The sequence below is a fragment of the Peromyscus maniculatus genome, chromosome 14 (assembly GCF_049852395.1).
Source record: "Peromyscus maniculatus bairdii isolate BWxNUB_F1_BW_parent chromosome 14, HU_Pman_BW_mat_3.1, whole genome shotgun sequence".
NCBI classification, from domain to species: domain Eukaryota; kingdom Metazoa; phylum Chordata; class Mammalia; order Rodentia; family Cricetidae; genus Peromyscus; species Peromyscus maniculatus.
In genome coordinates, this window is record NC_134865.1 from 48,481,363 (window position 1) to 48,497,020 (window position 15,658).

Sequence of the window (15,658 nt, forward strand, 5' to 3'; positions counted from 1 at the left end):
GAAAATCACAGAGACCATCCTGTCGCTGGTCCCTTACATGCCGGAGATACAGGCATGCCTGGCCATGCCAGCTTGTTAACAGGTGTTAGGATCCAGAGTCTGTCCCTGGTGCTTGCACAGTAAGTATTCTTAATTGCTGTGGTCCATCTCTTTGGTCCTTGACTTTTTTCTACTGGGATCTCTCACATTAACTGGGTCACACAGGTCCTTGTTTTACATTCTGATTGTGTAATCAACTGTGATGGTCGAAGAAGCTCACGGTAAACTTTCACAGCTCTCTTGACAACGGTTGGCCTCCCCTTCTCTTTCATGTGTGCTTCCTCCTGGAATCCATAATGCCCTTGTCAACGACCAAAGTTGACAACCCAACAACACCTTAGTTTGTGATTCTGGTGCCTGGTCCTCAGCATCCGGAGACACGGAGCCCAATGTATTCAGACAGTAACAAGAAGTGGACTGCTCCGACATCTCACTTCCTCTTCTTCTCTCCTCACCAGTTGTTACTCGGCTCCACTCCTCTCCTCCTCATCTTTCTGTAAAATCACCTTCCAGTCCTCCATGCAGACCCTCCACCACTGGCGTCTGGTCTACCATGCTTCTTTAGATTTTCCACTCACAAGAGAACGGGCACCCTGCCCCAAACTCATCCTTTTCTCCTGGGGCAACAATCAGCTCATTCTCACCTTCACGGGGAAAATATCCAAGGAATCTTCTGGTCCTTTCAGATTCGGACAAGGAGAGAATCTGCTGGAGCAAGGCCACCTCTTCTCCAGCTCTGCCCTTCGCCCCATCCTCTCTCTCTCCACCAGATGTTCTCTGTGTAGGACAGCGGTGGTCAACAATGCAATGAAACCAGATGGACCAGTTTTCAAAATGACTAAATACATATACATTTCTGACACGGTTTCTCTGTGCAACTGATGTTCCCTTTTCCCAAATTATGATACTCTTGTATCAAGTTTGGAAAAAAAAATATCTAACTAGCACACCCTCAAATCTGATCAGGACTATAGGTTTATATATGACCTGAAAACATAAGATTAAAGGTATGTTAGAAAACAGACCAGGAAATCTTACCTTAGGCGGTTCTCGAGGTCTGTAACTCGCTCAGTTAGGTCCCAGTTGCCTCTTTCAATATTCTGAGAATTTGTGTTTTTCAAAATCTTAGCTTTCATTAGAGAAGCAATAAGGTCCTGGAGGTTCTTGACGTCATCTCTCAGGGACATTATCTGTAGCGACTGCTGGGCGTTACTTTCTTTGTAACTCTCTAACTCAGTCTTCATTTCTTGCAATGAAGTTTCTTTTATGAAAATCTTGTTTTGAATATTTCTCAGCTAATGAGGAGATAGAAAGTATTACTTAAAAAAAACTAACCTTGCTTTTAAACATTCGTGATATTAAGTTACTGTGAATATAAGTTATATATCACTAGAGAATAAAATGAAGCCTTTCAAACCTATTCCTTAATAGTATATCTTACTGTTTAAAAGCCCTTGAAGACAAAATACAATAGCACTGTATGTTTGAAATAAATAGTTTACCAACATGAAAACTGACTGAGCCTTTACATTTCCCTAACTCCTAACTACAGGAATGATGGATTTGGAGATTTCAGTCAGAAAGGGGCAATGCTTTAGCCTTAGATGGCTTGCTTTCTGGTGTGTGGCTCACAGGCATGTTCACAGGCCTGACTTGGTTTCCGATCTTATTTGTGCTGGTGGGAAAAATAGAGGGGGAGAATCCAGAGGAAGAGCAAAGATTAAAAAGGTGCACATCTTTAATCCCAGCTCTTGGGTGGCAGAGGCAGGCAGATCTTTGTGACTTCAAGGCTAGCCTGGTCTACATGATGAGTTCCAGGACAGCCAGGACTATGTAGAGAAACTCTGTCTCAAATAAATAAGTAGATAGATAGATAGATAGATAGATAGATAGATAGATAGATAGATAGATAATAAATAAATAAGCAAATAAATAGGTTAGCTGTATTTTAAGACATAAAGGAGAGAGATGGCTTGGTAGTTAAAAGTGCTGATTGAAGTTGAAGTTTTCCTGGTCCTGCCTGGCCCGTGGTCAGGACAAATCTCTCTCACCCACCAGTCCTGCAACTGCTTGGACCCAAGTAAACACACAGAGGCTTATATTAATTAAACTGTATGGCCTAATGGCTCAGGCTTCTTTCTAGCTAGATCTTACATCTTAAATTAACCCATTTCTATAAATCTATACCTTGCCACGTGGCTTGTGGCTTGCCGGTATCTTTATATCTTCCAGCATCTGACTCAGCCTTCCTATTCCCAGAATTTTCCTCTCTCTTTGTCCCACCTCTGCTTTCTGCCTGGCTACTGGCCAGTCAGCATTTTATTTATTAACCAATCAGAGCAACACATTCACAGCATGCAGAGCAATATCCACAGCAGCTGATTGTACTCCCAGAGGACCCAGGTTCAATTCTCAGCATCCACATGTTGTCTCTCAACCATCTCTAACTCCAGTTAGGAAACTGACACCCTCTTCAGGCCCCCATGGGCACCACATATGCATGTGGCACACAGACGTGTGCACGCATGCAAACATTTATATACACAAAGTAATAAAATAAAATTTAAAAATATTTTTAAAAGACAGATAAAGGGGAGGAGAGGTCATAAAGTTCTGAAGAGAAACAAGAGAGATGGTTTATTAGAGAAGAAGCAAGTCCAAGAGGAACAGAGGTCAGTTTAGGAAGAAGGAGACCAGGGGCGTGTGGTGGCCCACACCAGCAGGAAGGTCAGAAGTGTCCAAGGCCAGACAGGTCTACATAGTGAAAGCCTGTCGATAATAATAATGATAATGGTAATAATAATAATAAGGCAAACAAACAATAAATAAGGCCACAGTGACAGGTCTAAACTTGTGCTCAGTTCCAAATGAAAATGTTTAATGACCTTGACTCATCAGCCACTGATGCCGGGGTTGAAATCCAGCTGCGTCTAGTTAGGTTTTCCAAACATTGATTTGGTACTGGATTTCACTGGTTCAAAGGTCTACATGCTGGGATGAATCTACCCGTCCGTTTTCAGGGCTCTTCCTCTGAGGCGCACCATCCTGACAGAGCATTACACATGCTGCTGACTAGTTCTCCAAGGCCTGAGAAGCTCAGGCCTGCAGAGCCCAGAACCACAGGCAACCCAGAGGACAACCACAGCACAGGCTGACTACTGAGGCATCTCTCCTCTCTCCCAAGACAGGAAGGGCCATGACTTAGTAAACAGCCACGGGCTCACACGCACATGATCGCTGAGCTCCACCAGCCATACCTGGTCAGAGCTCCAGCCTACTTCCTGCAGGCAAGCATGTGAGAAAGGGATCACCATCATTTTGTTCCCCATTGGTTGTCCGGATCTACACCTCAGGGCTCCCAGACACCCTGCCACAGCTAGATCTGGTCCCCGCTGTATTTGCAGACTGGAAATGTATATTCCATAGTTGCTTTGTGTTTCTCTTCCATAGACGCTTGACTGTAGGGAACAAGTGACATCCTGAGCTACAGAAGTTCTGAGTGAGTGCGCATTGTTTGATGAGCCCGCCATGCCAAGGAGCAAGGAATCAGACCCACCCCAGGTTCAGGAAGGAGGCAAAGCCTTGCTCTGTCCTCGGAGTGTTTATGAAGAATTGACCAGTGTGTTAAAAATTAGCAAGTGCAGCAGCTTCATCCCTCTGGATGTTTACTGCCTGAGAGGATGCTCCACTACAAAAACCCATGGGGACCAGCTAAATCCTCCCCCAGTGCTGTAGGTAATAAACTCCCCGAGGCTTCAGACTGTTGTGGTAAGAGGTGCGGCTCCCTTAGAGCATGCACAGCTACCTGACCTCAGCTGTTCTGTCTGTATGTCTGTGTGTCCGTCATGTCTTCACTCCCTCACCACTCCTAGTCAGAGTTGCAGACCCCATTCATGGGGTTAGAGGTGCTTGACCCAACCAACATCTCTGGGGTTGCTAGTAAATACAATACATGCCTCGTTTAGGATCGACAGTGAATGCCTTTGCAGCCTGTGAAACTTCACGTCTAGGCGGGGCCAGCATTTGTGGAAGGCGCTAGAAGAATGTGCATTGCAGCCGGGCGTTGGTGGCGCACGCCTTTAATCCCAGCACTCGGGAGGCAGAGGCAGGCGGATCTTTGTGAGTTCGAGGCCAGCCTGGGCTACCAAGTGAGTTCCAGGAAAGGCGCAAAGCTACACAGAGAAACCCTGTCTCGGAAAACCAAAAAAAAAAAAAAAAGAATGTGCATTGCATCCGATCCCAGTCTGTGGTGGGGTTGCTTATGGCCAGTATGAGTGACACTGAACATGGTCTTGCATCCCTTGTGTAGAACACCAAGCTTGGCGGGCGGTGGTGGCGCACGCCTTTAATCCCAGCACTCCGGAGGCAGAGGCAGGCGGATGTCTGTGAGCTCGAGGCCAGCCTGGGCTACAGAGTGAGTTCCAGGAAAGGCTCCAAAAAGTACACAGAGAAACCCTGTCTTGAAAAAACAAAACAAAACAAACAAACAAAAAAAAAAAAAAACACACCAAGTCTATGGGGGTAAAGGGAAAGCAAGCGCCAGATCAACAGTGACTTCATTACAGCCCAGGAGAATGCCACTGACATCCTAGACAGTACAGCTTCAAAAGTAGACATGTGATGGCAAGAAAGTGACTTTCGGAGACCTGGATGCATTCCTTGCTGCACTGAGCTGCACTCAGCAACTGCAGTGGGCCGCTGTGCTGATGGTCTTCTTTGGGACAGTCCTGAGGGGCTGAAGGGAAACATGACAGTGGGGACACCTAGAGCTGTGTCAGGTTAGAGACAGACTGGATGTGGTCCACAGACCTGCCATAGTCTCCTTCTTGCCTGGCCTTTCACTCAGTAGAGTCCCCTGTTTTATTCAGGAAGTCTGCCTCCTTGCACACAGGGTAAAAGCACCCGTTAATCTTGCAGAAGACCCAGGCTTGGTTTCCAGCACCCAGCACCCAGTACCACATGACAGCTCACAGTTGTCTGTAACTCCAGTTGCAGAGGACCTGACATCCTCTTTTGGCCAGAGATGCATGCAGGCCAACACTCATACACATAAAACAAAGATAAATCTTTAAAACACATTGAATTTGTATTCAACTTCCAATACTCAACTTTCTATGTTACCAGTGACTTCTTAACTCATTATCACTGCAGCCCACCTATGCAAGAGTTTTATATCAATACCATATTCCCTGAACTAGTCCACATGATCACCAACTGAATAGGCTCGTATTTATCCCTTCTATATCTGGCCTCACCCAAATATAGATCTCTTGCACCTGTTTCTCCGTTATAGGACAGAAACACATTGCAATTATTTTTGTATGTTATACAAAGAGATAAGGTTAATTATAATAAAAAAAATTGAAATGCATGTGGTGAAGAGGAAAACTGCCTTATCAAGACAATTGGGTCCCTTTGGCACTAAATGGTAGGTGGCTGAGGAAGGCAAAGATGACTCACGCTGAGGCTCAGGTATCTTGTTGGAACCACTACACTTCCTTTTATAACATTAACATGAGGATACCATATAATAATAACTGCCACGAAATTTTTATTTTGAGACAAGGTCTCATTAGGCAATCCAGGCTGATCTTACACTTGGCATCTTATTTACTCAGCCTTCTGAGTATCAGCTCTATAGGAGTATGCAACCATGCCTGGCTTGCATTTTTTTACTTTTTAAACTAATTTATTTATTTGTGTGTGGGGTGGGGCGGGGGTTGGGAGGTACCTGCCATGGAACATCCACAGAGCTCAGAGGACAACCTGCAGGAGTTGGGTCTCTCTTTCCACCACGTGCGTCCTGGGGATCAAACTCAGGTTGTCAGTCTTGACAACAGGCACCTTCACCCAGTGAACCATTTCTCTGGCTCTGGCCTTGATATTATTAAATTAGAAAATGCCAATGGGAGTCATAAAATACTTCTTGGGGGGGGGGGCTGTAGTTGGAGATCAAACTCAGAGACTTGCATATTGCCCAGCATGCACCTTACTACTGAGTTACCTCCATAGGCCCTATGTAGACCAGGCTAGCCTCTGAAGTAATCCCCCTCCTGAACCCTCCTGAACACTGGGCTTACAAGTGCACATCACCTCACCTAGCTGGAACACTTTTTAATGGATATGGGATCTGAAACCATATCAAAATGGCCCCACCAGAACCCTTTAGATGTTTATATGTCCACAGAGAGTAGCTTCAAAAAACAATACTTTGAAAGTCAGGTGTGATAGTGTAGAGAGCCAGGCACTGTGGTACATGGCTGTTATCTGAACTACTTGGGAACCTAAAAAGGAGAATCAACTGAATCCACGAGTTCAAGGCTAGCCAGGACCACATAGTGAGACGCCATCTCAAAACAACCAAAGAAAATCTTTGAAATTCTTGAAAATGATTTACATATTTTCTTTAAGCAAGGTACCCACAAACCTTTCTTGGCAGTTTGGTTTAAAAAGCTTTTTAAGGGTCAGAAAGATGGCTCCTCAGATAAAGGCATTTGCTGCCAAGCTCAGTAACCTAAGCAGTGTCCCCAGGACCTACATGGTGGAAGGAGAGAACTGACTCTCTCCAGCACTCGGGAACTGAAGCAGGAGGATTGTAACTTCAAGGCCAGCTTGAGCTACATAGCAAGAACCTATCTTAAACAGTGAGCATAGACGTCTATATTCACAGAATGTGGTTCAGTTAAAATAGAGTGTTTGCCTTACATACACCAGTGGATGAATACACACACACACACACACACACACACACACACACACACACACACACACACACCAACTTACTACTACTGCTAATAATAATTGCATCCAGTCCAATCTACCAGAACCCCAGACTTTTCAAGTGTCATTATTAAGTCACACTGTAGAGAAGAAGGATGACGCTGCACGTTCTCGCCACCTCCCTGTTACTGTGGTGCGTGCCACGGCCTGTTGGGCGGAGAGAAGTCCTGGATCCTGAAGGCAGATCTTTACTAATGTCCCTTTGTGCAAGCATGCCTTCCTCCCCTCTCCCCATCGCTCTGCTCGCTCGCTCTCCTCATCTCAAGTCTGTCTTTGTTTTACTCACTTCCTATCCAGAACAAACAAGGAGTCTACCCCATGCTGCAGGAAATCTGATCTCTCGGGAGCCTTTCCTCCTGGCGCCTTATCAAACTTGACAAATAGGTTATATTTTAAGTCTGGCTTGTTCTAACATCTTGGCAGCCCATTTACTGTGTTATTAATTATAATGGTGATATGGAAAAACCTATGCGCTGATTATTTTGTCAACTGGACACGAGCTAGAGTCATCTGAAGAAATTCCTCCGTTAGACTGCCCGTAGGCAAGTGCGTGGGGGCATTTCTTGACGAATAATTGATGTCGGAGGGCCCAGCTCCCTGGGGGCAGTGTCACCCCTGTAGAAAAAAGCAGGCTGAGCAGGTCATGGAGAGCAAGTCAGTAAACAGCACTCCTCTACCGGGCGGTGGTGGCGCACGCCTTTAATCCCAGCACTCAGGAGGCAGAGCCAGGAGGCAGAACTCTGTGAGTTCGAGGCCAGCCTGGGGTACCAAGTGAGTTCCAGGAAAGGCGCAAAGCTACATAGAGAAACCCTGTCTCGAAAAACAAAACAAACAAAAACCAGCACTCCTCTATGGTCTCTGATTCAGTTCTTGCCTTCCGGTTCCTGCCCTGCCTTCCCTTCATGATGGACTTAGGATCTCTAACACGAAATCAACCCTTTCCTCCCCAGATTGCTTTTGGTCATGATGTTTATCACAGCAATAGAAAACAAATTAGAGCCAGGCATGGTGGCACACACCTTCAATCCCAGCACTCAGTAGGCAGAGGCAGGTGGATCTCTGTGAGTTCAAGGCCAGCCAGGTATAAGAAGAGAGTAAACTAGAGTAACATATAGATATTTGTTTGAGTTTGGGGTGTGTGTGTGTGTGTGTGTGTATCATACACACTCATGTTCATATGTTCATGTGTATGTGGTGGGTATGCACAAGTGTGTATGTTGTAGAGGTCAGAAGTCAATGTCATCTGTCTTTCTCAACTCAATTGCTCTTCACTTTGTGTTTTAAAATTTTATTATCATTATTGTTATTGTTACTATCTTTGTGTGTGTGTGCATGTGTGTGTGCACATGCCGTGACATACGGATGTGTAGAAGTCGGAGGGCCATTCTGTGAAGTCTTTCCTTCTCCATCTTTACATGGTACTGTGGTTTGAATGAGAAATGCCCCTAAGGCTCACATATCTGAACATTGGACCCCGCTTCAGTGGTGCTGTTCGGGGAGGTTACGGAACCTTTAGGAGGTAGAGCCTTGCTGGAGGAAGTACGTCACTGGGGGCGGGCTTTGAAACGCTAGAGCTTCCCTGCACTTCCTGTTTGACATCTGCCTCCCATCTGCTGTTGAGATGTGACTCTCGGCGCCCGGCGCCTGCCACATGCCTTTCCTGTCACTGTGGACATCTAGTCCTCTGAAACTGCAAACTAAAATAAATCCTTAAGTTGTGTTTGCTCATGGCATTTTATCACAGCAACAAAAAGGTAAGTAATACACATGGATTCTGGAGATCACACTTAAGTGGCCAGGCTCGCACTGTTAGGAGCCTCTGCCGGCTAAACCACGGGGCCTTTCACCTTAATCTTTTAAACAAGGTCTCTCATTGAACCTGGATCTCACTGTTTGGCTAGCACACCCCCAGGGTGCCCCTCTCTCTGCCCCCTGGCCCGGGGATTACAGGTGCACACCACAGCGCCTGGCTTTTGAAAGGGGTTCTAAGGATCCAAACTCCGTTCTTCACACTTGCATGACAAACGCTTGACCAATGAAGACACCTCCCTGGTTTGTTTTTGTTTTTTGAGACAAGGTCTCATGGAACCCAGGCTGCCCTCAAATTGGCTTGTCCTTTTTCAGTCTCCTAATGCTGGAGTCACAAGTATGTACCATCCCACACAGAGGCAAATGTATTTATAAAATGTAAAATAGAAAATAGAAAGGAATACTAAATACACATAGAAATCGGTACACATAGAACTATATACACATGTACATTTTTGGTGGGGCTGGGCATCGAATCTAGGCCTTGCACAGGAAAGGCAAGCACTCTACCAGCCGAGTGACAACCCTAGCCCCTCCTTGCTAATATTGTGTCTCCTTAAGTGAAATCTGGAATCAAGCTATTGGTAGATGAGAGAGCAGAGACGAACTTAGAGTAAAGTTAGTAACTTTACTAAGAATCTTGGCAGAAAAGGAATGAATAGAGTGTACCCCAAGTTAGTATGTTGAAGTTGTAATCCCCAATACCTCATAATGTGACTATATTTCTCTCTCTCTCTCTCTCTCTCTCTCTCTCTCTCTCTCTCTCTCTCTCTCTCTCTCTCTCTCGACAGGGTTTCTCTGTGTAGTTTTGGTGACTGTCCTGGATCTTGCTCTGTAGACCAGGCCTCGAACTCACAGAGATCCACCTGCCTCTGCCTCCAGAGTGCTGGGATTAAAGGCATGGGCCACCACTGCCTGGAGTGACTATATTTCTAATTTAAGTAGTTAATTTAGCCAGGTGTGGTGGCTCATGCCTTTAGCCTCAGGCGGCAGATGTAGGCAGATCTCTGTGAGTATGAGGCTAGCCTGGTCTACAAAGTGAGTTACAGGACAGTCAGGGCTGTTACACAGAGAAATCTTACCTCAAAAAAAAAAGTTTTTTGATCATTAAGGTGGTCCCTAATCAGGGGCTGGGAAGATGGCTCAGTGGTTAAGAGAACCAGCTGCTCCTCCAGAGGACCCCAGTTCAATTCCCAGCACCCACACCGCAGCTTACAACTGTCTGTAACTCCAGTTCCAGGGGATCTGACACCTTCACATCAATGCACATAAAATAAAGTTAAATAATTTTTTAAAGGTGGTTTAATTAGTAAAAAATACTAATCCACTATGGCTGATGTCCTTTTTTAGAAAAGTATTATAACAATTTGTGTGTGTGGCATGTGGTAATCAGAGTTGGTTTTCTCTTCCATTCTGTGGGTCCTGGGGATTGAACTCAGGACACACACACACACACACACACAACAGGAGAGAGAGAGAGAGACACACACACAGAGAGACAGACACAGAGACAGAGATGCTTACATGTATTTATTATTATGCCACAAATTTTTATTTACTTTAAAAAATTTTTTACTTTGTGTCTATGTGTGATTTGTCTGCATGTATATCTGCATACCACATGTAGGTCTGGTGCCTGCCTGGTGTCTTGGCCAGAAGTGGGGGGTCAGATCCCCAGGAACTGGAGTTACAGGTGGTTGTGAGCCACCATGTGGCATTGGGAATTGAACTCAGGACCTCTGGAAGGGCAGTCAATGCTCTTCACTGCTGAGCCATCTCTCCAGGCTCTATGTCCTAAGTTTTGAGCATGAAATCCCACAAGCAGTATACTGACTTCCAAAGCTGCCTGTCAACCCAGAAGCCCTGAACTAGGCACCATCCTCCACAGGAGTGCCAAAGGCAGACATGAATCTCAACTGTGCTCCCCTGATGAGAGGGTTCGATGTGGAAGGAAGGAAACCGGGTTAAGATAATGCCTTGTGCCATCAGCAGAAATGTCTCTCCTAACCGTTCGCGGAAGATGTAATTCCTCAGTTTTGTTTTCCTAAGCCATATACCTCGACTAAAAGAGTCTTGTTTTTCACCAGCAAGCTGGCAAGGTCAGGGCGGACTGGGTCCGCTGCCTTTATGTTGTATATGACTGGGTTCCTGGTAGGACCCACTTCAAGAGGTGGATCAAAACAGGCCTATCACGAGAAATGGCCAGTTAACTAAGCATGTGCCCTGCAGACCAAAACCCACAAATGTTACAGCGCCCTGCAGATCAAAAGCCACAAATGTGGGGCTGGAGAGATGGCTCAGAGGCTAAGAGCACTGGCTGCTCTTTCAAAGGTCTTGAGCTCAATTCCCAGCAACCACATGGTGGCTCACAACCATCTGTAATGAGATCTGGTGCCCTCTTCTGGCCTGCAGGCATACATGCAGGCAGAACACTGTGTACATAATAAATATATAAATCTTTAAAAGAAAAAAAACAACCCACAAATGTTACAGCCCACGCAATACAGCCCACACAAACGCTTACAACAAGTAGTGGCAAACGGGACTCCACTTTAAGATAATAGATCTGAGGTTCGGCCCTAGTAGACCCAACAGTTTCCAGGAAAATAGCGAGTATCACACTGACCTAGAAAGCCGCTTTACGTTCTTCTAACCTTAACACTTACCTGTCAATAGTTCCTATTTCTAAGAAGCAAATGCAGCCTGTCTGAATTGTGTGTTGTGATCTCTGAGAGTACAGGAATCAAGAAAACCCCTGGAGAAATTTCCACGTGTATCTAATAACGCTATAGAGGGCCGGAGAGAGGGCTTAGAGGAAAAAAGGGCTTGCTGCAAAGCTCGGAGTCAGGAGTTCAGACTCCTGCAGCCTTGTGACAAATCACAATCCTGAACACACCTGTAGCCTGCACTGGGCAGGTGGGGGTGGAGACAGGAGGATTTCTGAGGCTTGCTGTCTGCCAGCCCAGACAAAATAACAACAACAAAAACCAGGAGCTCCAAGTTTAAGGAGTGACCCTGCCTCAAAGGAATAGGATAGAGGAGAATGAAGGAGGTATGATACCCAACTGCTCTTCTGACCTCCAAGAACATGTGAAGATGCACAGAGATGTACACATATGTGTACATACACCACACACACTTACACGCCAATACATACACAGTAAGTATTTAAAAAAATAGTTTCTGGAGAGGTAGCTCAACAGTTTAGAGTGCTTGCGGCTCTTGCAGAAGACATAGGTTCAATTCCCAGCCCCTACGTGGTGACTCACAACCATTTGTAACTCCAGTTCTAGGGGATCAAATAACCTCTTCTGACCTCCAACAGCACCAGGCACACATGTGGTGAAAATACACACATGAAAGCAAAATACTCATGCACATAAAATACATCTAAAGAGAAAAAGAAGAGGGAAGTAGTTTTTAGGGGCTAGAGAGAGATTAAGAGCACTTGCTGCTCTTCCAGAGGATTGGAGTTCAGTTTCCAGCACCCGAGTGGGGTGGTTCACAACCACCTGTAATTCTATTTATAAGAGATCTAACTTCCTTGTCTGGCCTCCGAGGCCACTTGTATTCACTCATGTGTGGACTCGGATAGACAGACAGACAGACACACACACACATGTAAAATAAATATTTTTTCTTTAAAGTAGCTTCTAAAAAGAAAAGGAAAGGAAGAAAGGATAGATAATGGAAACCAGGCATGGTGGCACACACTGCTATCCTAGCACTCAGGAGGGGGAGGTAGAAAAATGAGAGACATTCAAAGTTATTCTCAGCTGTGTGTTGCATTTGAGAGCAGCCTAGACCTGAGACAGACAATTACACACAACAATCAAAGTGATCCCTCACTAATAACACTGAAACTGGAAAGCAGCAGAATGGGATCTTTAATGCACTAAGAAAAATGTAACATCTTCCGTCCATTCCAAGAAGCATACATTTTAATATTTTCCTGTGTGTGTGTGTGTGTATGTGTGTGTTTCCGTAGGTACTGTCCGCCTTGTTTTTTGACATGTCTCTCACTGGCTTGTTGCTCATCCAATAGGGATCTGCCTGTGCCTGCCTCTACAGTGCTGGGATTATAGACACATTTGGCTGTGCCTGTGGGTTTCATGTGGATGCCAGAAACTGATCTCAGGTCCTCATATTTACGATACAAGCGGTTTACCAAGTGAACTATCTCTCCAGCCACCCACATTTTCTTATCTGGGCAGTTGGGGTGGGTATCTTAAAGTAGAGACAGCTTGTATTGTTCATACTTAGCTGGAAACATACTTTTAAATTTACAATAATGCATAAAGTAACAGTGTTTCCTAAAAATCAATGAAATATCGGAACTGTCATCTAGTATATCATACTGAATTAAATTATGGTTGGGTGTTTATTTGTTTGAGACAAGGTTTAACTATATAGCCCAAGCTGGACTCAGACTGTGACCCTCCTGTCTCCCAAGTACTTGGATCACACGCCCAGTTTATGTTTTAAGATTAAGAATAGATGCAGGTGGTGGTGGCATATGCCCTTAATCCCAGCACTCAGGAGGCAGAGGTGGGCGGATCTCTGAGTTCAAGGTCAGCCTGATCTACAGAGCAAGTTCTAGGACAGCCAAGAACAGCTAAGGTTGTCTCAAAACAAAACAAAACAAAAACAAAACAAAACAAACAAAAAAAACTTCTAAAGATGAAAGAAAACAAACTTACCAAGTGTGAAATAAAAATAAAATAAAAAATATGGAGAAGAGATGCTAGATGCTGCGGCTAGTGCCTATAATTCCAGCATCCAGGAGGCTGAAACAGGTGAATTGCTGTGAGTCTGAGGTCAACCACAAAATGTTACCAAAAAAGTGGGGAGGGAGTACCAAAAGAAGAAGAAAATAACAGTAAATGATGTGAGCTATAAACTGTCATACTTGAGGTAGAAAATAAAGACACTGGGCAGAAAACAAAGGCTGTGCTGGAGGGATGGCTCAGTGGTTATCTCCAGGGCGGGTAGGGTCAGAGACAGGAGTGCTGAGGTTGCTGGTGTTCAGAGAGACACTGACTCAAAAGAACAAGGCAGAGAGTGATAGGGAGGCTACCGGACTCCCTCCTCAGGCTTCCACCTGCCCATGCACAGACTTGGTCACACAGGCACATGTGTACATAGACCACACACAGTTACACACATGGCAAACGTAGAACACACACACACACACACACACACACACACACACACACACACACACTGGTGGCTTGAACAAAGAATGTCCCTCCACTGGGCTCAAGCATCTGAACACATGGTCCCCAGTAGGTGGCGCTGTTTGGAGCGGTACAGGGAGGAGCAGCGGGGAGGGGGGGGAGATCGGCACGGGGGGGGGGGGGGGGGGCTTCGTGAATGGACAGCCTCTTGCCGCTTCCGGTGGGACCTCTGCTCCATGCTGGCGGTTGAGATGTGATGCTCAGCTTTCTGCTCCTGCCATCATCGTACCTGCTGCTTGCTGCCGTTACTCCCCACCGTGACGGACTCGTGCCCTCCGGAATCGTAAGCCAAAATAAACTCTTGGATAAGTTACTTTCTGTTGCGGGATTTTACCGCAGCATTCGAGAAGCAACTAATACAAGCAGGTTTTTTTCCCTGGCTGTCCTGGAACTCACTTTGTAGACCAGGGTGGCCTTTTGCTCACAGATACCTGGCTTCTCTGCCTCCCCAGTGCTGGGATTAAAGGTGTGAGACGCTACACTCAGCACAGGAGCTTCTTCTTCTTCTTTTTTTTTTTTTTAAAGGGACATACATATATTAAGAACAGAAAAAGAAGTTAAAATATAGTGCTCAAGTATAGTACAAAAGTTTAGTGCTCAAGAATTCAAATGACTAATAAAGATTTTAGTTAACTATGCTAGTGTATGTGTGTGTGTGTGTTAGTATAACACAGTCTTTATTGTTTGAGAATTTCACAGATGCATATAACGTGTTTTGATCAAATCCACCCCAATAGTAAAAGCTTTATAGCTGTGAAAATAATATCATATATTGTATAACTTCTATGCTAATAGAAAAGGGGGAAGGACATGCAAAAAATAAACACACACACACACAAGAATCAAACTTGGTCATGCTGAAGTGAGAAGGAACAGACTACATGGAATTAGATAGAAATGTGGCTATTCTTTTGAAACAGAGTCTCATGTATCCCATACTTGCATCAAACGCCATATGCAGCCAAGAATGACCTTGAATTTTGATCTCCCTGCCTACACATCCCAAATGATTGTAAGAGTATACCACCATGCCTGTTTTTGTTGTTTGGTTGATTGGTTGGTGATTTTTTTCTAATACAGTGCTGGGTATCAAAGTCAGGGTTCTGTGAATGTTGGGCAAGCACTCTACCAATTGAGCTACAACCCCAACCCTAACTAATAACATTAATAAAGCTCCTCTTACTCATCCAGATGGTAGATGACACCAATGCACTGGAAGAGCCCCGAGGATCCAGAGGACCCTGAGGCCCAGGCTTAGGAGACCTTGGAAGCTTCCCTAGTTGTACTGGAGGATTCAACAGTGGTCTTATGAGCCGTAGTTGTGGTCAAGGCCATGGCCATGGTCAAGGCTGTGGAGCTCGTAGAGGTAAAGCTGAAGACAAGGAGTGGATCCCTGTCACCAAGCTGGGCCACCTGGTCAAGGACATGAAAATCAAGTCCCTGGAGGAGATCTACCTGTTCTCCCTGCCCATTAAGGAGTCTGATATTAATTGTATTTTTTCTGGGAGCATCCCTAAATTTATGCCCATGCAGAAGCAGACTTGGACTGGCCAGCAGACCAGGTTCAAGGCTTTTGTCATTAACTGGGGACTACAATGGTCATGTTGTTAGCCTTGGTGTTAAGTGTTCCAAGGAGGTAGCCACTGCCATCTGAAGGATTTATATATAGATGTCTGGGGAGAGAGAGACATTTTCTTTAGTGATGTAACCACAGATAAGGTGCCCATGCACCTGTAAACAAACCTATTGAAATTCATTGGGTCACACACACAAAAGATAAAAATAGAAAGGTC

At 45.1% G+C, this 15,658-nt stretch overlaps 1 protein-coding gene across 1 annotated transcript in view; it reads right to left on the reverse strand.

Moving 5' to 3' along the window:
• Positions 1 to 15,658, reverse strand: part of LOC102906465 (uncharacterized) — a 40,198-nt gene that overhangs the window by 19,257 nt on the left and 5,283 nt on the right. Inside the window, exons 3-4 of the mRNA XM_015991998.3 lie at positions 1,078 to 1,334; positions 684 to 816 (exon numbers count right to left, since the gene is read on the reverse strand). Of these exons, the coding sequence (XP_015847484.1) occupies positions 684 to 816; positions 1,078 to 1,334 (390 nt within the window). The remainder of the gene's footprint in view (positions 1 to 683; positions 817 to 1,077; positions 1,335 to 15,658) is intronic.